General features: G+C 45.6%; 1 protein-coding gene across 2 annotated transcripts in view; it reads left to right on the top strand.

Moving 5' to 3' along the window:
- Positions 1-24,008, top strand: part of LOC147710457 (ficolin-1-like) — a 511,385-nt gene that overhangs the window by 327,444 nt on the left and 159,933 nt on the right. For both annotated transcript variants that reach the window (XM_086921145.1, XM_086921144.1), the window contains one exon: positions 14,094-14,223. In XM_086921145.1, the coding sequence (XP_086777271.1) occupies positions 14,094-14,223 (130 nt within the window). The remainder of the gene's footprint in view (positions 1-14,093; positions 14,224-24,008) is intronic.

Genomic DNA, 24,008 nt, shown 5'->3' with positions numbered 1-24,008 from the left:
AAGGCTGGATTACAGTAATACCATCTATCTGGGTGCCCCAGAAGCAACCTTTAACAAACTTCAAAGGATTCAGAACGCTGCTGCCGGATTCTCACGAACACCCCGTTGAGATTCTCGGCCAAACCAGCTCTGAAATCCCTACATTGGCTCCCAGTAAGAGAGCGAGTTAAATTTAAAGCTCTCTGTCTGGCACACAAACTTCTTCAGGATAAAGGCCCCCCCATTCTAAGAAAATTCATAATACCATATAAAGCCGCAAGATCTCTCCGAACTGAGTATGAACGCCTCATCACTATTCCCAGAGTGAAGAAGGCCCGCACTGGTGGAAGGCGTTTTTCTGTCAACACAGCTCGCCTATGGAACTCCCTCCCTCTCGTTCTCAGGACTGAACCAGACTATCTCCGATTCAGGAAACAGTTAAAAACGCACCTCTTCCCTTGAATCTTCCCTTCCTTCGTCCCTGCCACTTCCCCTGTTACCCTCTTGTTGTAAGCGCTGGGATACTTACGGGTGACTACGCGCTCTATAAAACCCAATTATTATTATTATTATTATTACTTTGCCTCCTCCCTCGATGACCTCTCTCGAGTTCCTATATTCATCTACCTCTCCATCGAAATTGGTAACCAAACTTTACGCCCTCACGCTGGCAACCACCTCTATCTCCACTGATCGCGCCTGTGTGGCTTAGGGAATGGACCTTCGTATAGAGATCTCCCAAGCCGACTGGCTTTATTGCTGCAACCATACGAGGCGACTGTCCCCTAATTATCGCCTGCGCCTTATTCATTTCAAATACTTGCACAGTCTTTATCGCACTCCAGTTCAGTTGCACAAACTGGGACTTATCCCCAGTGACAGATGTCTACGCTGTCTGCTCCTGCGGCGGACTTCGCTCATCTTCCCTGGTTGAGCCCCATGGTCTACGCTTACTGGCGCGAGGTCTGTACCGCTATATCAGAGATCACTTCCTCGTCGGTTCAACCTGACATCCCGCTCTGCCTTCTCCGTTTTTTTAAACTCTGCCTGGACGCTTCCTGCCGCCTTATTGCCATACTGCTCGTCCTTGCGCGGCGCAGGGTTGCCATGTGTTGGGGCCGCAAACCTGCACTCAAATTCGCTCTATGACTCGAGCACGCATCGCACTGCCAGACCCTACTGTCTTAATTTTGGGACATTATGCCAGCTAGATCTCGTCCACTTGACATATGGGGACCCCTGTTGTCATACCTCCTTGCTCGCTCCCCCCAGCGCCCGTCTCCGTCTCCCGCGCTCCCTGCCGGCACTCCGCCCACGGCGGCGGCGGTGTTGGATAGTTATCAGCCTCCCCTCCCTATCCCTTCTCCTTCTCAGCGGGGTCTGTCCTTCCCCCCTTCCCCCCATTTTCTCAGAGCCTTATTCCAATGATTGCATATTGTCCAAACGTGCCTGTTCAACATTTGCTATGCTGTCGTGTTATGATCTTTTGTGCTACTGGTCCTCCCTGCGACTTTCAATCGTGTCCATGCGCGTGGGGCTCTGATTCAGTGCTAGAATGCAATTTGTCTATGCGACTTTGTTAACAAAAAAAACATGGAATGCTGGAACCTGCCAGGATTTAAAAACAGCTCAAATTTCTTTTTCCATTTCACAAAGCACCTTATATGTAATCTTTTTCCGGAATTTCGCTGTATTTAAGAATGCTGGCAAATCAGTTATTGATTCTTTTACAATTTGCATTAAGAAAAAATTATCGAAAGTCTGATAGTTAAGTCTGGAAATGAGGTAATGCGAGACCTCCATGGTTTTATCTAACTGAAATATCGAGAGCTTGACCCATGAAGACTTACTCTTCCATATCAATTTTCCAGTAAGGGAGTCGAATTCTTTAAAATATGAATTATTGATCTTAATAGGCAGATTAAATAATAGAAAAAAAATAATGGTAAAATAGACATCGTAATTAAAGCGACCTGACCAATGAATAACAAGGGAAGTACAGTCTATCTATCTAGTAGGTTTTTTAACTTGCTGAGCATGGCTTTATAATTCAATTGAAACAGTTGTGAATACTTATTTGTAACAAATATCTTCAAATAGCAAATTAGATGCTACGAATTAGCCTGATGCTGAAGGTCTTGAGGCGGATGGATGGGTACTGCTTTAAACAGACGAAGCTCTGTTTTAGCTTGATTAATTTTATACCCACCTATATTGGTGAAATCTAAGATTTCATTAATTACACCCTGAGTATTAGGTTTTTCAGCTTTTGAATACAAAATATTGTTGTTTCATTTTCGACATTCCTTCCAACCGAGGAACAGTAGAATCAGTATTACAAATTCTGACTGCCAGTGGTTCAATATAAAAAGTAAAAAGAATGGGGACATGGGACAGTTCGGACGGGTACCTCCATTGATTTCAAGGAGCCTCCCTGCTTTACATTATTATTGATTCTAGCTTCCACATTTCGATGTAAATTCTTAAACATTTTTAAAAAGAGATCAGGAAAGCCACATTTTCTCAGAATAAAGAATAAGGCAACCCAATTAACCAAGTCAAAGACCTTTCGGCATCCATCATCAATATAGTGGCTCTCACTTGATTACTGGAAAAATAATCAATATGTTGAATCAGAAAATTTGAATTTGTGGCTGTAAACCTATTTCATAAAAAGCCATTCTTATCTTGTGTGTCATAGTTTGAGCTATAAAGGTGATTTGAGGGGGGGGATGGTGGCTTAGCTAAATGGCCGGCTAGACGTGTTCCTGTTTAGCTCCTGCCCAATGCCTCCATAATCCTACAAAATACTGGCACTGCAAATTTATAGTGCAGCCCCTAGGGTGAAGCCCCCCTGCACCTCGGCGACATTGCAGCGGCGCTGAAATCCTCCCCCTGCCGGTGCTCCGATCGGCAGCCCGCGGCCGCCATCCTACAGTGCGTCTGAGGGGAGCCGGAGCTCTCGTTGGAGCCCTGAGGGTCATCGGCGTCCCTAAGTGCGAGAGCATAACGGAGTATGGGCCCCCGGTGGGGAAAAGCGAGTGACCGGCGGGACCGACGGGACCGGCGGGCAGATCGCCGCGACCCTCGGCGCCCACGCCTAAGTGAGGCCGCTGAGGAGGGGCCTGCTCGTGCCCTAGCTGCGGCTGCTGGTGGACGCCGGGAGGGCCCGCAGACGAGACAGCACCCGCAGAGGCCGGACTGCCAGGGGATCGTCCCCGTTCCCCCCCCACCCCCTGAGGGACGGTTGGGACCCATTGGCAATTAGAGGGAGAAATGATCCTGGACTGCTGGCTCCTGGAGTGGGGTGCTTGGGAAGATTAGGCCCCTCTCGTCTGGTGGGGCTCCTGTGGCTTGGGGGAGACGCGAAAACCGGCAGGTTGGAATGCCCATATTGTGAGGTGCCCCCACTTGCCCTCCTCCTGGTGGTGCGGGGCCCTGGAGGTCCCCGATTCGGTGGCAAGGTGGACCAGAGAGGTGAGGATCCACAGTTGACTTGAAAGCGTGCCATTGGAGCCTGGTGGTGGACCCCCCCGAGGGACCGAGGTGTGGAGTGTGGCGCTGCAGTGGACGGAATACTCCTGGGGAGCGTCATCCTTCCATAGGATTACAAAAGTGAGTGGATGCGACGGCAGCGGGCATGACCTGAGGACGGGGTAAGAGCTGGTCTGGCCGGCGTGGACGCTGCTTTGTGGCCGACGCCAACGGAATCTGCGTGGCTGCCTTGAGAGGTGGTCCTGACTGGGGTTGCTCTGGACGATCGCGACCCCCCCTCCGCGTGCTGCCCTCTGAGACGCCCTTTGGTGGTCGCGCCGTTATGGGGAAGGACCGGCCAACAAGGGGAGCCACGGCGGTGGAAGGCCCCAGAGTGGACCGTGAAATGGAGTCCCACCAAGATACCGCGGCCCAGGACAAAGCTGATTTTTTAGCGGCGATTCGCGACTCCAGAGTGGCGTTGGAAACCAAAATGGACGGGATGGCCATGGACATTAACCATCTCCGCATCGACCTCAGAAAGGTGGCGGATCGGGTTACCACCACAGAGGGGGACGTGACTGTATTACAAACAGAGGTCCGTCAGCTGAAGGAGACGGTCGTGGCTCTTCAGGACCTTTCGGCTCGGTTGGAGGATCGGGTGGAGGATGCGGAGGGGCGGTCCCGGAGAACAACCTCTGCTTCCTGGGATTTCCGGAGCGGACAGAGGGGCCTGCGGCAGACTTATTCCTGGAGGACTGGATTGGCAAGGTATTTCCGACCCTGCACTTATCCAAACTGTTTGCAGTGGAAAGGGCTCACAGGACTCTGGGACCCCTGCCGAAGCTGGGACCGCTGCCGAAGCCGGGCTCCCCACCCAGGGCCATCATAGCCTGGTTCTTTCATTTCAGGGACCGAGACTTGATCCTTCAACATATCCGCAAAACAGGTCTGCCCAAATTTGAGAACCATGACATCCATATATTCCCGGACTACACAACGAAGGTCCAGGATCTCCGCAATGACTTTCTACCAGTTAAGAGGCGGATGCGAAGTCAAAATATAAAATATAGCTTGCTCTTCCCGGCCAGGCTTCGAGTTCAGCATGGCGACAAAACGCATTTCTTCGACCGTCCGTCGAATGCGGACGACTGGATGGACGTGCTGGGCCTGGCGGGACAGGACCACACTCAGGAATGTCAGGAGCAGAGACGACGGAGCAGACGACGACGGAGCCAACGACTCGAAGGGGATGGTCGACCCCGGGGAGGACGTGCTCAGGCAGAAAGCGGGCGTATGATGGTGGGCCCAGACGGTACTCTTCGGACGGAACTGGAGGCGATCCCGACCCAGAACCAGTTCTCCCCACTGTGTCTGGTATAAGAAACTCAATCGGATTCGGGGGTGCCCCTAGTCTGGCTGCTGACCTTGCAGGTATACAATGACGAATGGACCTGGTGGCAGTAGTGACCTGCATGAGATCTTGGGCAACGTGAGTACCTTGCTTCTCTGACCCGGGGGGATCTGTACTGGCCTAAATGACTTGTGGAGGGGGCTGTCCGTCAGGAGACTGGGGGAGACAAGAAGAGGAGGGGGGCTGGAAACCTGGGGGGGTTTCTTTATAGTGGCTACAGGATTGTGCCTTATATAGAATTGTCTGACCGGCTGTAGAGTGCTGAGACGGCCGGCTAGACCACTGGTCGGGCAGGGCTGCGTGGTACCAGTCAGTCGGCTGAATATCAAAGTGAGGGGAGGGAGACTTCTCTGAACTACTACACATACCATAGTTGTGTTCTTCTTTTTGTTCTTCTATTCTTTGAATACAAGTTGAGGGGGGTGGACTAACGGGGTGGGTGGCGCTTTTGGGTGGGGTTCAGAGTCTTTTAACCAGGTTTGGACTAGGAGATGAAGGATTACCGCCTGTGGGTGGGGGGAGTTGGGGATCTCTGTTTTGGTTGTGGGGGGACTGCTGCTGGGCCGAATAGTAACCTTGCTAGGGGACTTATAGGTTGTCCATCTTTTCTCTGGAGGGTCACGTTGTACTGTGATGGGGGTCATATGAATGTGGGCTGCGAGCTGCGATTTTATGGTCTTCTGAATTAGGGCAGGTGATACATATAAATTGATGACATGGAATGTTAGGGGGCTAAATAATATGATTAAACGAATTAGGGTGGCCACCTACCTCCCGCGCTATGGGGTCAGCATTGCATTCCTACAGGAGACGCACCTTTGGGGGGACTGTCTTAAGTATGTCCAGCATAGGTGGCGGGGACAATTTTTCGCCACATCTTACTCCGGATTCGCCAGGGGTACACTGATATGGGTGGCGCCGGGAGTCCCTTTTAAGGCCTTGCACACTACACTGGACCCAGAGGGCGGGTTTGCGATAGTAGTGGGGTTGTTAGATGGTTGCAGTGTATGCTTAGTGAATGTCTATGCCCCGAATAGTGACGATGGGGAGTTTGTGGGTCGAGTGCTGGGACGGTTAGATCTGGACCCGGACACGGAGATACTTCTCGCACGGGACTTTAACTGTGCTCTCGAAGGGGGGCTTGATAGATTCCCCCCTAAATTAGATGCCAAACCTAGGATGAGGGAGGCGATGAACCAGATGCTTCAGAGTTTTGGCCTGTAATATGTGTGGAGGCTCCGTAACCCAGCCCAACAGGTGTATTCGTGCTACACGCCTGCTGAAAATACCCATAGTAGATTGGACTACTTCATCCTCCAGGGAACGACAATGCTTCATGTAGCGGAGACTCAATATTTGGCTCGCTACTTATTAGACCACACCCCGCTCCTGCTCACGTACTCGAGAGGCAGACCACGACCCAAGATTCCGCTCTGGAGACTCAATATAGAGGCCTTGAGTAACCCTACCTTTAAAGAAGCTAATGCACAGGGGCTCGAGAGGTATCTGGAGGGGAATTGGGGCTCCACTAGCACCAGGGCGAATGAGTGGGATGCTATGAAAGTGGTTCTTCGGGGGATTTGTTTGGCTACAGAGGTGGGGGTAAAAAGGGTGCTAGAGCGGAACCTCCGCAAATATGAGGACCGCCTGGCAGTGCTGGAAAAAGACTCTCCTATGGACAAAGAACGGCTACCGGAGTGGACGGCCACACACCAGCAGCTGGGGGATACGTGGGCCTCACTCTGCAAATTTAACAGAACGGCCAGTATACGGCGGTGGTATTCGGAGGGCGATAAGGCTGGGAGGCTGCTGGCGCGTCTAATTCGTGTGGAAACCCAACCGCACCCGATTCTGGCACTGAAGAACGAGATGGGCCAGTTGGTGTGTACTCAGGAGGTGATAAATAAGGTCTTTCAGTCCCATCGATGTAAAATTCACCTAGAGCCCCAGTCTTCGGCGGACCCTGAGGGCATGGAAACATTCCTGGCGGGGGTGCAGCTGCCCTGTATAGACGCGGACAGTCAGGAGGAACTGGGAGGGCCCCTTCGGGAAGAGGAAATCCGAGCCGCAATAGCCCATCTGCAGACAGCAAAGTCCCCAGGGATGGACGGCTTGGCTGCTGAACTGTATAAAGAGTTTAATGGGATTTTAGTCTCGAAACTCTTGGAAATTGCAATGGAGGCCTGCGACCGTGGCTCGCTCCCAGATTCCATGCAGGCAGTGACGATAGTCATGATCCCCAAGCCGGGCAAGGACCCGCTTCTGCCCAGATAGTATAGGCCCATATCTATGCTGAACGTGGATTTGAAAATTATCAGTCAGGTGTTGGCCAGTAGGCTCCTCCCCTATCTAAGGCAACTGGTCCATGAGGACCAATCGGGGTTTATTCCGGGCAGGAATACGTTACGGAACATTTGTCGCCTGGCCCATGTCATGCAGGCCTTGGGGAGACGTGCCCAACAGAACACACTAGCATTTCTCGATATCGAACAAGCGTTCGACTCAATCCGATGGACATACCTCTGGAGGGTGCTTCTGAAAATGGGATTGGGGGAGGGGTTTGTAAAGTGGATGCAACTGCTTTACAACCGACCAGTGGCCAGGATTCGCACGGGGCGCTATGTGTCCGATGAAATACCCATAACGAAGGGGACGCGTCAGGGGTGCCGCTCTCGCCCTTACTATTTGCCCTGGCGATAGAGCCGCTGGCATGTCATCTCTGTAGGGTATTGGAGGGTCAAGGCATTCGAGTGGGAGACATGGAGCACGCGGTGTCTCAGAATGTGGACGACATGCTGATATATTTAAAACAGCCTACGCGGTCGCTGCCGACCTTGATGGCCGCTTTATCACAGTTTGCGGCAGCTTCCGGTCTTGTGGTGAATAGTGCAAAATCTCAGCTATATGCGATCGGGGAGGGGTCCGACTGGCAGGGTGTACAACGCCCGGAGATAGGACTCCCGTGGGTGGACGATACACTTCGTTATCTGAGGATCTGGATCGGACAGGACCCGTCCACCTTCTTCCAACACAATATGCGTAGGATAATCCAAGGTCTGAAGGGGAGTATCGCCTTTTGGAATACCCTTAACCTTTCGCCTTAATCAAAATGGTGGTCCTCCCGCGCTGTCTATACACAATGCAAGGGTCCTTCTGTGAGCTGCCGCACCAGGTCTTCAGAGACCTGGATTCCTTATTAGTTCTCCTGCTATGGAACGGGAAGCGGTGTAGAGTGAGTCTAGAGGTCCTAAAGCGTAGATTGGGCCAGGACCTGGAACTTTATTATTTTGCATCACAATTACAACATGCTATCGCGTGGCTAGATACGGACCCCTCCTGGGAGAGGTCCCTGATGGCCGGTACTTATGGGAGTCGACAGTTGGGAGCGCTGCTCTGGCAGCGGGGAGGACGACGAGACCTAGGCCCTCCGCTGGCGCGGTTGGTGGCCTCGATATGGGACCGAGTAGTGCGGCGCCTGATTCGAGACAGACCGTTCGCCCTGGACATGGATCTTTGGTTACTGCCACCCTTTGCCCAAATTGAACAGGTCATGTCCATGGACAAGTGGAAGGAGGGGGGCTTCTTGATGTTGGCGAACCTCTACCCAGACAGTAGATTTAATACCTACCTGGAGGCAGTGTACTCCTTTGAGTTAGGTCCGGGACAATTCCTCCACTACGCTAAACTAGCGGCGACAACGCAAAAGCTCTGGGCATCGTTTCCAGAAGCTCCGGAGCACACCAGCACTCTGGTTACTATGTTGACGATGGCGGGGAGGCCGTAAGTTTGTGACTCACTTATACAGGGCATTGCGGGAGGACAAAAAGTTGCGGCCCCTGGCGGTGGAGGACAAATGGCACAAGGCGTGTCCGCAGGAGATTACCCCCAGAGAGTGGGAAAAAATACACGAAAGTGTGAGGAAGGTATCAGTGAGCAACCGCTTTAAGCAGATCCAGTATAATATCACACATATGAAGTACCTCTCTCCCAAACGGCTTCAGGCCATCGATAGTGCCAGAGACTCCCACTGCCCAAGATGTCGTAGTGCACAAGCGGATTTTATACACATGGTCTGGGCGTGTCCCATGCTCCAGTCGTACTGGGTTTTAGTTTTGGAGGTTCTGGCAAGGGTGACGGGGGTGAATAGTGGACATGGACCCGTGCGCGTGCCTCCTGGGCTTGATACCCCGGGATCCCAAACGAAAAGTTAGCAGGCGATTCCTAATGTTGAAAAAAAAGAAAAAAAAAAAAAGGTGATTTGAGATGCTCATATTTTGCTAAACAATTTATAATCGGCTTTTAAGAGAATCATTGGCCTATATGAATTGACACTTATGGGGGATTTATCTTTTTTATAGGAAAACTAACTATAGTAGACCCTTTAAACAACTGGGGAATCTCCACTTTCTGCCTAATTAGTTTGAATAAATCGGTGAGAAAGAGGAGCAGATATTTTGCAAATGTCTTATAAACCTCCGTTGGTATGCCATCATTACAAACGCTATTGCGTTGGCCATATTTTGGAGTGCTGTTGTCACTTCTAAGGTTGATATTTTATCTGACATGATTTTTATTTGGACTCTCTGCCTGTAGGGTAATTAAACTGACCTAAAATGTTCTTCTAAATTAGATGTAGAGACTGGGTGTGCTCTCTCGTGGAAATTCCTATAGTGTTGCAGAATAACATTGTTGATCTTATCATTCTCTGTTAACACTGTATGGGTGTCGGGATTCTCGATGTTACTAATACATTGTTTATTCTGTTTAATCCTGGTTGACAAGGCAAGGAATTTGCCTATATTCTGGTTTTCCTCGTGCATCTTCTGCCTGTAGGTCCTATGATTACTTATTCCTTGAACCCAAAAAAAGTCTCTGAGATTCTGCTTAGACCTAATGAGCTGATCTTTTAGGCTGGGCCTGTCTTCTACACCCAGTACATGCATTTTAGAGAGCAGATCTTGAGCCTCCTCAACATTTGAAAAAAGGTCAAACTGGCCCTTCACTTAAACCTTCAACTGTGATTGCTGTACCACTTATGCCTGTACTCCCAATGATTTAAACAAACCCTCAAGTCTTTGAAATTCTCTGCAGTGGCCAGCCGCTGTGACAGTCAGAACTTAAAAAATATGAATTTGAAAAGTTCTTCAAAGTAGAGAAGGTTTTTTTCTGAATTGTTACAGATAATATTTGTTCCTTGTGCAATAGTCTGAAAAATTAACCAGACTAGTACATGTATATTTAGAATTGGGTAGGCGTTGTGCTGGGACACAATAGGACCTCATAATTCAGGCAATACATATGATTTAATCAGAGATTCAGTCCATTGGAGCATATTATGATTTTTACTGCCCTCTGGGATACCCATAAATCAAAGATTAGAACTCCTTGCGTAGCTCTCCAAATCCTCAACTTTATTCTCAAAATGACATGATTTTTTTCTGTATGCTCAACATTCCTTTATTCAGAGATGCCATTTTATCTTCGAAATCTGATATTCTTGATTCTGCCTCTTGTAACCTCACTGGGGACAGTGGCACCCTCTCCTTAATTATAGTCAACCTAATATGAAGAGCTGCGATCTCTTGTACTTGTGATTGTTTTAGATCTTGCATTTAAGCCAGTATGGTGTCTAAAAAAGACTTGACAGATTCCGATTCCCCTGTGACGTATTCAGTACTTGGTCTGCCCCAGATTGATAAGATTACTGCGTTGACATAAATTAGCGTCAGGGGCTCCAGTGCTTGGATTGATGACCTCACGATTCTTGGAGACTTCAGAGATTTAACCAGGGTCCGATGATTGAGAGTTCCTCTGTTTAGGCAAAGAGACCATGTTGTCTTCTAATGTGAGTGGTAGATTAGTATCTCCCATAGCATCTCTTGCTGCTGAGGACACAGGCTGTAGTGTAGCCTGTTAGAGAATGCTACAACAACATCTTAGAGGAGCAGCTACTAGTAGAAGTTTAACACCCGAATCTAAAAGAAATAAAAGACGTGGCATAGGGTTGGTTGGCAGCAGCTCACATGGACCAAAGTGTTCAGTCGAAAATGGATCTTAATCGGGCAGGACTCTCAAATGCAAGCCCTACAACCATCCAGAAAGAGTCCACAAATAAAGTTGAATTACAGAATACTGGCTTGCCTAAAGACCACAATTTCCATATCCCAGAGCAGCCATCTATGGACCAGAAGCAAGTGAATGCAAATCAGGTGATGCTTGTAGGCCAGGTGGCCCTATTAATGAGACAAGACTTCAGAACTAGCCACTCTTAATGAAATATTGATGAAAAATTGTTAAAGAATGTGTCATTCGCTGTACATGTTGAAAACTAATACACCTATAAAGACCTTGGTAGGGAGATGTTCACATGTTTTATTGCCTAAGAAATTGTGGCAGACTCGCTGGTAGTAAGGCATATGAAGGTTTTCTCAAAGTTGTTTCTGGTCCTGAAGATGCACACTCAATTTGGGTTCACCAGTGGAAACAAGAGCAGAACATTGAAAAAAAGAGTCCTCCCATGGAAGAGGCCTTTGTGCGAGGAATATACAGACATACCAGAAATTGTTGCAGTACCAAAAATAAGGATGCCCTCTTCATGGCATGCTGTATTTGCCTTACAATATATTTGAGAACAGAGAAAATCTAGTCACTTTGGAAGGTAACTGGCATACCCGCCTGCATGGTTGCAAGTCCCAGGTAAAAGAAGCTCAGTATTGCAGTTTAGAAAAAACATAGAGAATCTTATCAGTGTATTGTGAAAATGATAGGACTACAAAACGAAAACTAGGAAAGTCCGTATAGGTCAAGAAATCTGGATGTCATATATTTAAAAACTGTACTCAGGAAACAAAAAATAGTGTAGATAGAGATCACACACATTCAAAGTAATTAAATTAGAAGAGGTTATAAAACCTGCAAAAGAACAGCCAATAAATAGACTATTCAAACCTTTTGAGGCATTAAATTCCCACTGTCTAGACTGTTATTCAAAAAGAATCTAAAGAGAGGGCAACAATATCATCCTGTTTTTTCTTCTATTTTCCACTGCAGAATTTTTCCCGCTTCTTGGAAAGGAAATATTCAATTTACTGTCTACAAGAAAGTAGCAAAGATATCCCAGGAGAAGTATTGTCTAATTATACACCTCATTATACACCAGACACTGCATGAAAAATATTTACCAAACATCTCATGAAGTAACGTTAGGTCTGGACCTATGGATCTCACTTAATCTCTAGCAAACAAATGGAGGCACGGAGTGCCAGTTTTTCCACCAAGCATTTTTCTGGTGGACTGAAGCCTTTGGCAGTTTCTAAGGCAGATGGGCACTGCTGGCACCTTTGCTACTTTCTTCATCTCCTCCAGGTAATTACAGCATGCAAAGGTGGGCTTCAGCAGAGAGAGAAAAAAGAGGAGCGAGAGATAAGAAATGTGAAATGGGGAAGGGAGGAGGGCTGATTTGAACACTTTTGCCAGGGCTGTTTTTGGTTCCCAGTCCGGCACCAAACAAGTTGGCTATTGGCCTAAATCTGCAACTATAGATAATGTATTAAAAGTGAAGAGACTAAAGTAGGTCTGAGGTACGAAATTGGCATTTTATTTTTCGTACATTGATTTTAGCACAGCTTTCAATGTAAACAAATTTTATGGGACTCACTTAAATATCGCGATATTCCAGAATCTCTGCTGCACATGCTAATGATAGCAAACATAACGGTTTGCAAATAGCCCCTGTATTATTTTCCCTGTACATGGTAAGCCTTCCCTTCTAAATTACAAAAGGCCAGAGTTATCCGCTAAGTTGGGTGATTGCACCATAAAGTTACTTATGTATGAAGATGATATTGTCCTAATTGAGCTGACACCAATCAGTTTGCAACATTTCCTTCTGTATAAATTCGGTAGAAAGGATGTCATGTTATTTTCTTTTTATTGAGTGGGACAGCTCACTCAACAGGTTTTATAGAGCTATGGGGAATAAAACCAGGAAGATAACATTACAACTAAGATGGAAATATGGAACAATAACTCTTATTGTAGATAGAGATAAGTTTTAGGTTTTCCTTCCTAAAAGATCTGAGATTTATAACATTTTCAAATCCAATTGAAGATAATTCTATAAAGCAGGAACCAAAATGGATAAATTCCTTCCACCTAATCGAGCTTTCCTAAAACAGGGAACAATCAGATGTATCTCACAAGCCTACCTAAAGCTGTGCCTAGGAACATATCAAGTCAGGCATTTCTTGTCCCAAACTGAAAACAATTTTATGAGTCAAATAATTATTTTCCTAATGGAAAGCCAAATGAGACTTTCCAGAGTAGGTAAAGCTGAACTGAATGTTGGAACTCCTAAGGATAATCTTGCTGCCAATTCAATTCAATATTTAAGAAAGATTTGGAAACTCCAATGAGGTCCACATAAAAAAATACATACAAATTATTGCATAAAATATAATAGAACATACAGAAGCTCATTAATGGCAGCAACTATATATACACATTTTTCATCGCATAGCAACTTTGGTAAGTAGAGTTTGGGATTAGCAGCAAGAGGATTGAAGTAACAAAGCATATCCTGAATTGTGCAAAGAGCAGTTACGTAGTAGCAGCCAGTTCACGTGCAAAATATAATTAAAAAATCCAGCTTCAGCAGAGTTAACTTGAAATTAGCAGCAAGAGAATAGGAGTAACAATGCAAAAAAAACAGTTGAGTTAAAGCAGATTCATATGAAGAATACAATCCGAAATCCAGCTTCAATAATTAATCCAGCTTTAAAATTGGCAACAAGAAGGTGGTTAAAAAGCAAAGCATATCCCAGTTGTGCGAAGAGCAGTGAAGTAGTAGCCAAAACATGTGCAAAATACAATCAGGAAAAGGAGAGAATATTAAAACTCCTTAATAGGGTGAAAGGCACAGGGGTAGCAGCCCAATTAAAAACATATATAAAAGATTAAAATATTTACATAAACTCCTTAAAAAAAGTTGAATAATTTTACACAGACTACTTCATTTTTCAGGCAAAAGAGAAAGTTGCGGGCTGAGGCCACATCTGCTGGACAGACAAAGGTTCTGAATGCTCAGCTCACAAAAATTACAAATGTTGCCATTTTTCATGTTATTTTGAATTGTTAGAAACCATCTTCCTAGGACATGTGTGAGACCCTTGTAAAGGGCATTGTAGTAGTACATCTAGAAACAGTTTTGTGCCTTATTTCTGTGCAGGTGTTCCAGAGACGATGGGATGGCTCAGTGGATTTCTTCCGTGATTGGAACTCATACAAGATGGGGTTTGGGAGCCAGATGACGGAGTTCTGGCTCGGAAACGACAATCTCCATTGGTTGACTTCTACCGGTAGGTTTGAATGGCTGACATCCTACCACTCATTTCACACTCAATATGTATGGCAAGAAAGAGCAGAATAACCACACCTCCTAAAGTGCAACTGAATGATCATGGAGCCACATTTCACAAAGTAAAATCAAAATCAAGAAATGCATATGTATTTCAGTTATTTTCCTGTCTCCTTAGAGATGCTTGAGAAGGCTTAAACCATTAGTTTCCTTAGTCTTGTCTTTCACTCCACATACAAATTGCTTTTCTTCTTTATGGATCTTTTGGCCAAGGAAACTTCCTAGAGTGGTGATCTTCCCTGATCCACCTAAACTTTGACATCTAGTATGTGGTGGTTGGGTCTAATAACTTCATGCGGATTAGGTATGATCATTGCACTGATGGGGATTCTCCCATCTGGGTGTGTTGTTTAGTCTTAGTTCAAATGTAGGTTCCAGGCCTCCTGCTTCAAGCTTGTTCAGGTTGCCCTGAACCTGAAAAGGCGTCTTCATTGGTATACTAGTCCTTTGCCAATTTATTGGTCATTATTGTATGCGCTTCAAGCCCTGCCTCTTGTAGGTCATCTTTGGGTCTGAAGCTCTAGTAGTTTGGTGCAGAAACCACCATGGGGAAGGGGTGAAAAGAGGGGTGGGATTTCTTCTCTTTCATCAAGGTGGACCACTCTTGGAATTTTCCTTTTTCCTTTCTTGGTCTAAATGACTGTTAGCAGGCTTTTCTGGGACTTACTGATACTTCAGAAGAACTAGACCCAGTTTCTGAATCCTGACGAAAGTTCACAAGCATGTCTCCCTAACCTCTCAGAGAGGATCCCGCAACCATACGGCACCTAAGACTTGAAGACATTGACTTATAACTACAACTGAAAACAAAAACATATTAATCACATTTGCATGGTTTAAGCTGAGGGTCTCTAGACCAGCCCCCTTCTCTTAAACATGCTCTTTTTAGCCAACCTATTTTGTCACATCCACCACTGAGAAGGGATAGACAAAAAGAAGCAAGACCCAGCCTTCACAACTTGCAGATGACAGTCTACACTCTAAGACGTTTAACATGTCCAGGCCCCAGATTTACTAACACTCTGCACTGGGTTTGCATCACAAAAGTGATGCAAACTAGCACAAAAGTGTATATTTGGGATTTCTGTCCAATGCAAAATTTGGTATGGACTTGCTATGTGCCAGAAAGTACCCCTAAGTAGAGCGAGTAGAGCAAAGTTGTGCTGTACTTTGCATTACTTTACATCAAGGGGGCTTATCATGGTGATATACTGATGTTCCCATGGAACCATCTACGTGTTTTGATTCAAATCCATATCTATTAACATTGGTAGACAGACAGGCGTTTGTGTTGCAACATTATGCATCTTAACCCCTTGCGTGCTTCGGATGGCCCTCGTACGTCCGACGTCATGGTGAGCGTGCGCAGAACGCGGCCGTAGGCCATCCGAACCCCGCCCACTCATTAATTCGCCCGCACCGCGGGGGAATTTGCGCAGCACCCAGGGGTTAAGGCAGGCAGATCATTGAAGAAAAGTTTTCTTTTCTCTAATCATTTCCAACTTTGCATGTGTACTTTACAGTAAGCATATATACAAACTTGCAAACGTATTAAACTATGTTTAAGTATAGTATTTTGTACTGGAAGGGTATCACCACTCTTGTTTGGGGCATTGTTCTAAGCTTACTTTCTACAGTGCTAACCCTGAGCACCTTGCTTGCAACTAACGTTCCCAGTGTCTTGCATATTAAGTAGCTTATACGCACACATTTTATTTTAAAACTGAGAATAATGGCCACTTATTCCAAATGTAACGGTTTGCATTGGGTGACAGGTTATTCCTAGGTATGCTGATTACTTCTAGGTTTGCCCTTTTGAATACTGTCGAATTGTTTCATTTTCTTGTGTTCTGCTCACTCTTTTATTGACAGTGTCACTTATCCTTCGCGCTCCCCACGGTTCTTTTACATGTTCCTTTCTCTTGAGTTCAACTCATTGGGTCTTCTGAAGATCACACCTCTTCCACCTGTGCTTGAAACTGAATGAAGCAAAAGAAGAAAAGTGGGGTGTCCCTGGGAAACATGTACAGGCCATGATGTCTGTCCAAACAACAAAAAATGATGCAAAGGAAAGTTTACATTTGCCCAAACACTAAGTCCACATTAAACATAAGTACTGTGAGTAGTCCCTCCTGTGCTGAGCCTGCTTAGGCCTCCATAATCTGTTCTCCACAAAAGACATCCAGGCTAAAGTTTCACCCTTTTTTCCCACGTGTGCAGATGGGAGATTCAAAAGCAGGTGCCTCCCACCTTTTCTATAATAAGAGATACTTATGTTCAATGTTAGAACTGGAGTTTCTGGTTCGCAGCAGTATGCACCCTGTCAGAGTAAAACAAGACCAAAACGACAAAAATTCAATTAGTAGCACCAGAGTTATGAATTTTTGAAGATTAAATCAAATGATAGTGCTTAGAGTCATAAAGCGCCAACCGGGTACATCTGTTTGCACTAGACCTGGGCAAATCCAAAGTTCAGGCTGCCGGGTACAGGACTCACATAGGTTCATCTGAAAAAGTACCTTAGATGGTTGAAGTGTCATCGCCTATCCTGGGGATGCAGACAATGCATCGGTTCTGATCCTTGGAGTTGAGCAAGGCTTCTTTGAAGAACCCCGTTATGATGCAGGGGATGTGTTGTCAGTGAGCCACGCAGTCCGCTGTTGTCATGCGACGAAGTCTATTGAAGCGATGTCGTCGAGTGGCAGCAGCTTCAGCATTGAATGGTGATGTGTAGGTTCTGATCGGCGCAAAGTCATAGATGTGTCGGTTTTGATGAATCTTTGCAACAAAGAAGGTAACCCACACTTCTAATGGTTTAACACCATTCTGTTTGCGGTGAACAGATAAACAAAACTTAATATGTTTATCAAGGCGATTATTTGCGCCGTTTTTATTTTTCAAATTTTGTAGAAAAATTGTATGTGTGTACAGAGAAATCACACTGCCATTTGCATAATGACCGACCAAAATTAACTACACCAGTCATAAATTTACAAACATAAACAATATGAAAAAACAGTGCATGAACAGTTTTATATACAACAAAGTGAACATATATCATGAACGTGGGGTGGGAAAGATGTCCAATTATTTTTTCAAAAAAAACATCAACAAACGCAATTAAGCAAACTTTTTCAAACCATAAAGCAATTATTGCCCAAGGAGCAGCCTTTCAATGAATCTGCATGAAAAACAAAAATAACCTCTCGGAAACAATGTTTGTAAGGTTATAGATTCCCAAGTGTTTTAGCGTATTTCCAAACTTAGGACGTAATCCTGTTCGCCTACGCGTTTCGAGTTTGCAGGGTATCTTCACAAACTCTCTTCAGGGCCAAATGAATTCTTTCCCCTGTTTCTCAACCTATTAGTGAAAACACAAATAATTTCGGACACTCATTATAAATTGCTCTCCTAAGCCCACTCGTACCCTCTCCTATGTACAACTTAAAATTAGGGAAGCATACCTCCGGGGACTTGAGGTAAAATCCGTATGTCCGGAATGTAACGGCAGGATTTTTCAAGTCTGTGCGTTTTCTAAAAAGACACAAGTAGTTGTGTCAGAAAATGTGCTATTCCTGATTATTAGCCAGCTCATTATGACCGTAGAGGCAAACCAGCAATTCCTACCTGGATACGTAATTCGGGAGGAATCAAGTGGATTCTTCAATTCTGTGGTCAGTGTTTGGCGTTAGTTCGATTCGCAACCTTTTTGCCGAGGGAGGGTCCTGCAGCGGACCGTTGTCCCTTAACTGATCCTTATCTTTATCTACAAATGAGAAAAGAAGGACCGGGCGCCCTTGTTTAGAAACACACCCGTTCGGTAGTCTATGGGTTGCGCGGCTCGTCTTTTGACAGCACGTACCTGCTAATGTGTCAGCATGTTCCACTTCCTCATTCCATCAGTTAGTGTGAGCGGCATACAGCTCCAACAGTCTCTCTAAGAGGCTCGTTGTTATGTAGCCAATCACGGGAGGAAAATTTTGGAAACCGTCCGTGGTGCATTGTGGGACCTGTAGTTAAATTGCCTGTGAGTGAACTTCAAAGTCTAGAAATTTCACTCATTGAGTTGAGGCCCGTATTGATGGTGTCAAAGCGGAGTATCAGGTACGCCTCTTTGCGCAGGAGTGCTTGCTCTATATTGGGCGATCTATGTTGTGGATCTAATCCAGACAAGACCGTCCATTTGAAGTCAGTTTCTTTGTGGCTGGCAGCTAGAAAATGCTCCACCATTGGGGCGTTCTGGACTTTTTTCTTGAGTCTCGAGCGGTGTTGCGTTATTCTGACATTTACTTGTTGACAAGTTTTACCTATGTACAATTTGTTGCACGCACACAAAATCCCGTAAATTACGTTTTTACTCTTACAGTTCGTATGTAAACTGTGTCTCCATTTGATGCCATTGTGGCAGAATTCATCTCCTTCTACAACATTATGGCAGGCCACACAAGTTCCACATTTGTGGTGGCCTGTCACCGGTTTCAGGTTCCATTTGGAAATGAGATCACTCTTTGGTTTGTGTAGAGAGCTGTCAGCTCTGATGATTTGTTGTCCGACGCTTGGATTTTTCCTCATTGCAAAAATAGGTTTTTGCAAAGGGAATTCCATCCCCTCCAATAGATGCCAATTGCGTAAGATGATTTGGCGAAACTTGTTTGTGTGCGCCCCATAGGTAGTCACACAGACCAGTTTCTCCAATTCTTTTTTCTTTTTGATTGTTAGCAATTCTTCTCTGGGAGTGTATCGTGCTCTTTTCTTAGAGTGTTTTAAGAGTTTGTGGGGATATCCCCTTTTGGTTAGTTCTTGGCAGAAGTTGTCCGCATGAGTCTCAAACTCCTCAAGTTCAGAGCAATTGCGTCTGATACGCAATAGTTGGCCATAAGGGAGGTTCTGTTTTAAACACTGTGGATGGGCACTCTTGTAGTGTAAAATGGTGTTTTTGTCTGTTGCCTTTTTGAACAGAGTAGTGGTTAACCTATTTCCCTGAGTGCAGACGGCCACATCAAGAAACGTCATTTTTTGATTACTGTGGTTGATAGAAAATTTGATGTCGGGGTGTCTTGAGTTAAGCCATTCATGGAAGGCTATGAGCTCTGTCTGGCTCCCCTGCCACAGGAGCCAGACATCGTCAATATACCTCAACCATTGTATGATGTTTGTGCTGTAAGGGTTGTCTTTATGAATGAACTTTTCCTCGTACTGGGACATGTACAACACAGCCATTTCTGGTGCGTATGGACATCCCATGGCTCTGCCTTTAATTTGGATGTAGAAATCATTTTCAAATTTAAAATAGTTGTTTTTCAGAGTAATGTGGGCCAGAGCTAAGATAAAGGCAGTTGGGACTCTGTGTGGTCTTACACGTTGTTCTAAGTACAATTCCATCACCTCAAGAGCCTCATCTTGAGGGATTTGGGTATATAATGAAGTGACGTCTAACGTCACCATCAATTGTGTGTCAGAGTCGAAGGTCATGTCCTGGATTTTATTGATGAAGTCAATAGTATCTCTCAGATACGATTTGACTTCAGGCAAGAAAGGCTTCAAGAAGAAGTCGATATATTTTGACGCAGGCTCCAGGGCTGAGTCACAGCCGGAGACGATTGGTCTCCCTGGTGGTGTAGTGCTGTTTTTATGGACCTTTGGTAGGAAGTAAAGGACTGGTGTTCTGGGGGACTTTTTGTTTAGAAATTCATGCTCCTTTGGACCAAGGAATCCATTCTCTAGTGCCTCAGTGGTGATTCGGGCAATTTTTTCTTGAATTTCTATTACTGGGTCATCTTTGACCACTCGGTACCATTCTCGATTATCCACGTGGGTCCTTCCTTCTGAGAGATACATGGGGCGAGGCCAAACCACCACTGCACCGCCCTTATCAGCCTGTTTAATTATGATGGATGGATCTGACTTCAAATCTTTTATAGCCTTAAGCTGACCCTTACTGATGTTATGATGAATATATGTTTTGCTCTTCTCTAGTTTCGTTAAAGATGACAAGACAGCTTGTTCAAAAGCATACACCTGTTTAGGTATATTTGTAGTGGGCAGGAATTTCGATTTTACTCTTAGACCTGTAGTTTCGCTACTTGTAGTGGCCTCTGCACCAGCAAAATAGGTTTTGAGTCTAATCTTGCGACAAAAATCCAGCGCCTCAAGTTTGAGTTTGGTAAAATCTTTTTGTCGGTTAGGTACAAATTTTAAACCTAAGTTTAGGATGGTACTCTCGTCTGCAGTGAGGGTTCTGTCTGAGAGGTTAATTATTGTGGATGTGTCTAGCTCTTGTAGTATCTGTTCCTTGTTCGCATTTCCCATGGTTCTTTGAAGCGGACGTTTTGCTGCCCGCCTCTTGCTAAAAAAGGTTGATTTGAGCCCTTTTTGTTTTGTGGGCCTTGGTTGGAATCACTAGAAGACCCGGACGAAGAGGTCGAAGAGAAAGTGGTGAATCTGGACCTCGACCTTCCCTGGTATGAGTTTAGGGCTCGTTTAGAGTCGATAGTGGTGTAATAGTCCTCTTTCAGGAATGGGTAAACTTGCTCTATTTTAAACGACTTGGAGTCTTTTTCAAATTGAGCAGTTTTGATGAATCAGCACTGCAGAAATCACCTTTCAAGGGTCCTGGACTGGATTGGCACCACTTGGCAGCTCAGGACTCACAGATGGCAGAGTCCAGGTACTATTGCAGAGTTGAATTAAGTCTTTGATGGCCTTGAAACTCCAGAACTGGGGGCAAGCCAGCAATCCCTTGGATTGACTCTGGGCTCAAGTGAGGTAAGTCCAGTCCTTGTCCTCAGCAGGGCAGAGATCAGCCGGCAGCAGGGCAGCACTGCTACACAGATTCCAGAGCATCAGTCAAGTAGAGTGGCAATCCTTGTAGCTTAGTGGTCTTTTGCCCGCCCTGGCAGAGTTCTTCACAGGTCCAGTAGTGTACTTCCTTGGTAGGGTCAAAGGCCCAGTAGTTACACCTGGTTGTATCTTTGAAGTGGGGGTGACATCAATGCAGGCCCTTGAAGGGCACAGGCCCCACTTTCTTCCCAGCCCTGGCTCCAGACTAGCTATGGTGGGTGTATCAAACCTCTTTGTGTGGACGGAACACAACCTATTCAGTGAAGTGTTAGCCCCTCCCTTCCATCCTGTCCAGACTGGGCCATCAGAATGCAAATTAGTTATCTGTCACACCCACCCTTCTTTTGTGTCTGACTGTCTAGAGGGAATGCACAAAGTGTAGCTGGCACCCAATCCCATGCATGTATTGGAGAAAGGCTGCAAGGCACACAGTGCAGTAAGAGCATAAACACATCCACTTTCTGAAAGTGGAATTTCTAGAATAGTAAGGTTAAATACAACTTTACTAATAAAGAGGATTTATCATTATCATTCTAAAGATATAAAACATGATGCTGCTGCTCCTTTCTAATTAGGACTAACAGCTTAAAAGTGCTTAAGGAACTGTCAATGTTAGCCTATGAGAGGAGTAGGCCTCAAAGTAGTAAATTCTTTTTTAGCTGTTTGTCACTACCAGTGGCGGCTAGAGCTCTAAATATTTAGTGTATAGCATAGACAATGTCTCGAGGGGTATCGTTTGGTAGGGGAAATTATTTTAGATGCACAATAAATTGCTGAGAAAAGGGCAAGAGGGCACAAGGAAACAAAAGACCGTACAGTGAAAAGGTTAATTAACTGCTTTACACAAATATTTGATATATATTACAGTCAAAGCATAAATATTTACCCAAACCATCAAAATTAAACTGCGTTACAATAAATGTCATGTAACCTGTGAAGTTGTGTACAACTGCTCGTGAGAGGTGAACGGCGCTAGTGACACATGAAGGAATATATGCAGCGGGAAAAGGCGGAAGCACGGTTATATATACAATGAAGTCATCTATGTTGCCCGTACAGTTTGAAAATTTATGGACAAGTTAATTCTTCTGGGCAATCACAAAGAAGGCGCTGTGAATTACACTTTACGTCCTCCGCCTCTAGACTATCCTACTGTACACTCCCCTACGCCTAAACTCTCCATCGCCTAATAGCACCCTCCCCATTCAACCCCAGTATCCCTCACTCTCTCTTGTCCTCTCCAATAACTTTTCCTGATTCCAATACTGTACCTCCCTTCTTCACACAAAATATGTTTTTGAATAGCATCCTCCTCACTCAACCCGAAGTGGTTCATCCCTGCATCCATCACTCTCTCTTTTCCTCTCCCATCACATTTCCTGACTCTAGTTCTGAACCGCCCTTCTCTACTCAAAACCCCATGTTCAATAACTAGAATACTGTCCCTACTCCCACCTCCTATCTCTCCCTCTCTCCTCTCACTAGACTACCTTCCTCTGTCAACACAGACCCTCCTCACCCCCCTCCTTCTCTACTGATTCCCCCCTTTATCTTATAGCACAGACACAAACCAACATAGACTGCAAACTCTCAGCCATGACGACTGAACTTTCACGTCTCAGAGAGGACTATTACGCCCTCAACTCCAGGACCTACCCCAACCTTACTGATTCATCTCGCCCTTGCTCCCTAACATCTCCCATCACATCCGATGGTGCACCATCCCCCTCTGTAGTCAAACTCACAAGCCATTCCGTGCTGTTAGCTACCTCTCCACTTCTACCTACCTAAGCCTTTAATAACTGATCACCCTCTCCCCTTCTCCACCATCGCTGTGATTTTAGGCATTAACAGAATACCTTCCTCTCCCATCTCTCCTCGACCCCCAGCCCAACTTACCTGCATCCACTCTTGCAAACCTGGCAAAGACAACCCTACTCCCCTTTCTTGCATTCTTGTTAATTGCAGATCGGCAGTCCGATATGCAACGGAAATATCAGAAACCATCCTCAGTGAGGCTACTGACATCACCTTCCTTACAGAATCCTGGCTCAATGAAACTCGATGGCTATCCTTGACTTACTCACCCCCCCCAACCCACCGTCTACTCCATCATTAGGAAAGACAGACCCGGCAGAAAAGGGGGTGGACTTGCTATAATCTACAAAAATGAACTTCAACTCACCACTTTAAAAAACTCAGGTCATTCAACTTTTGAATACCTTGGCGCTGATCTCTCCAATCAGGACTCTCCTCCGGTTAGACTATACTACATCTATCACACTCCTGGTGAACCTCTTCTCTTTGCTGATGAGTTATCTTTCACACGCCTCCCTTTCTGACTCGAAAATTATTTTCCTAGGAGGCTTTAAAATCTACTGGAATAATCTGGAGGATCCCATTGTCATGCTTCTCACCAACCCACTAGAGATTAATGACCTGAAGCAACTATGTCACAAACCTACCCACATCAAAGGGGCCACACTTGATGCCATCATTTCCAACACTGACTTGACCTCCCTTTCCAACATCATCCCCACCAACTGGTCTGATCATCACCTTATTCTATTTAAGATTTCTACCAATGCCCCACTACCCTCTACTATAAATACCAAGCACTTGAAGTGGACCAGAAAGGTCAAACAAATCCCCCTTGGTGTACTCAAATCTAAACTCCAAGCATAACTTCATCCTGCCCCTCTCTCCCAAAATGCTAAGGAACTCACTGATCACTTTAATAAGACCATTTGCGACGTCCTGGACCAAATTGCTCCACTTAAACTGATGCATCCAAGAAACATTCATTCCAAATCTTGGGTCAATCCGGAATTCAATCACGAAAGACAACAACTTAGACTGGCAGAAGAACCATGGAAACCACACCCC

This window comes from Lissotriton vulgaris, chromosome 5, assembly GCF_964263255.1.
Source record: "Lissotriton vulgaris chromosome 5, aLisVul1.2, whole genome shotgun sequence".
Taxonomy (NCBI): Eukaryota; Metazoa; Chordata; class Amphibia; order Caudata; family Salamandridae; genus Lissotriton; species Lissotriton vulgaris.
Note: the sequence above shows the minus strand (reverse complement) of the source record. Positions and strands in the feature narration are given on the sequence as shown.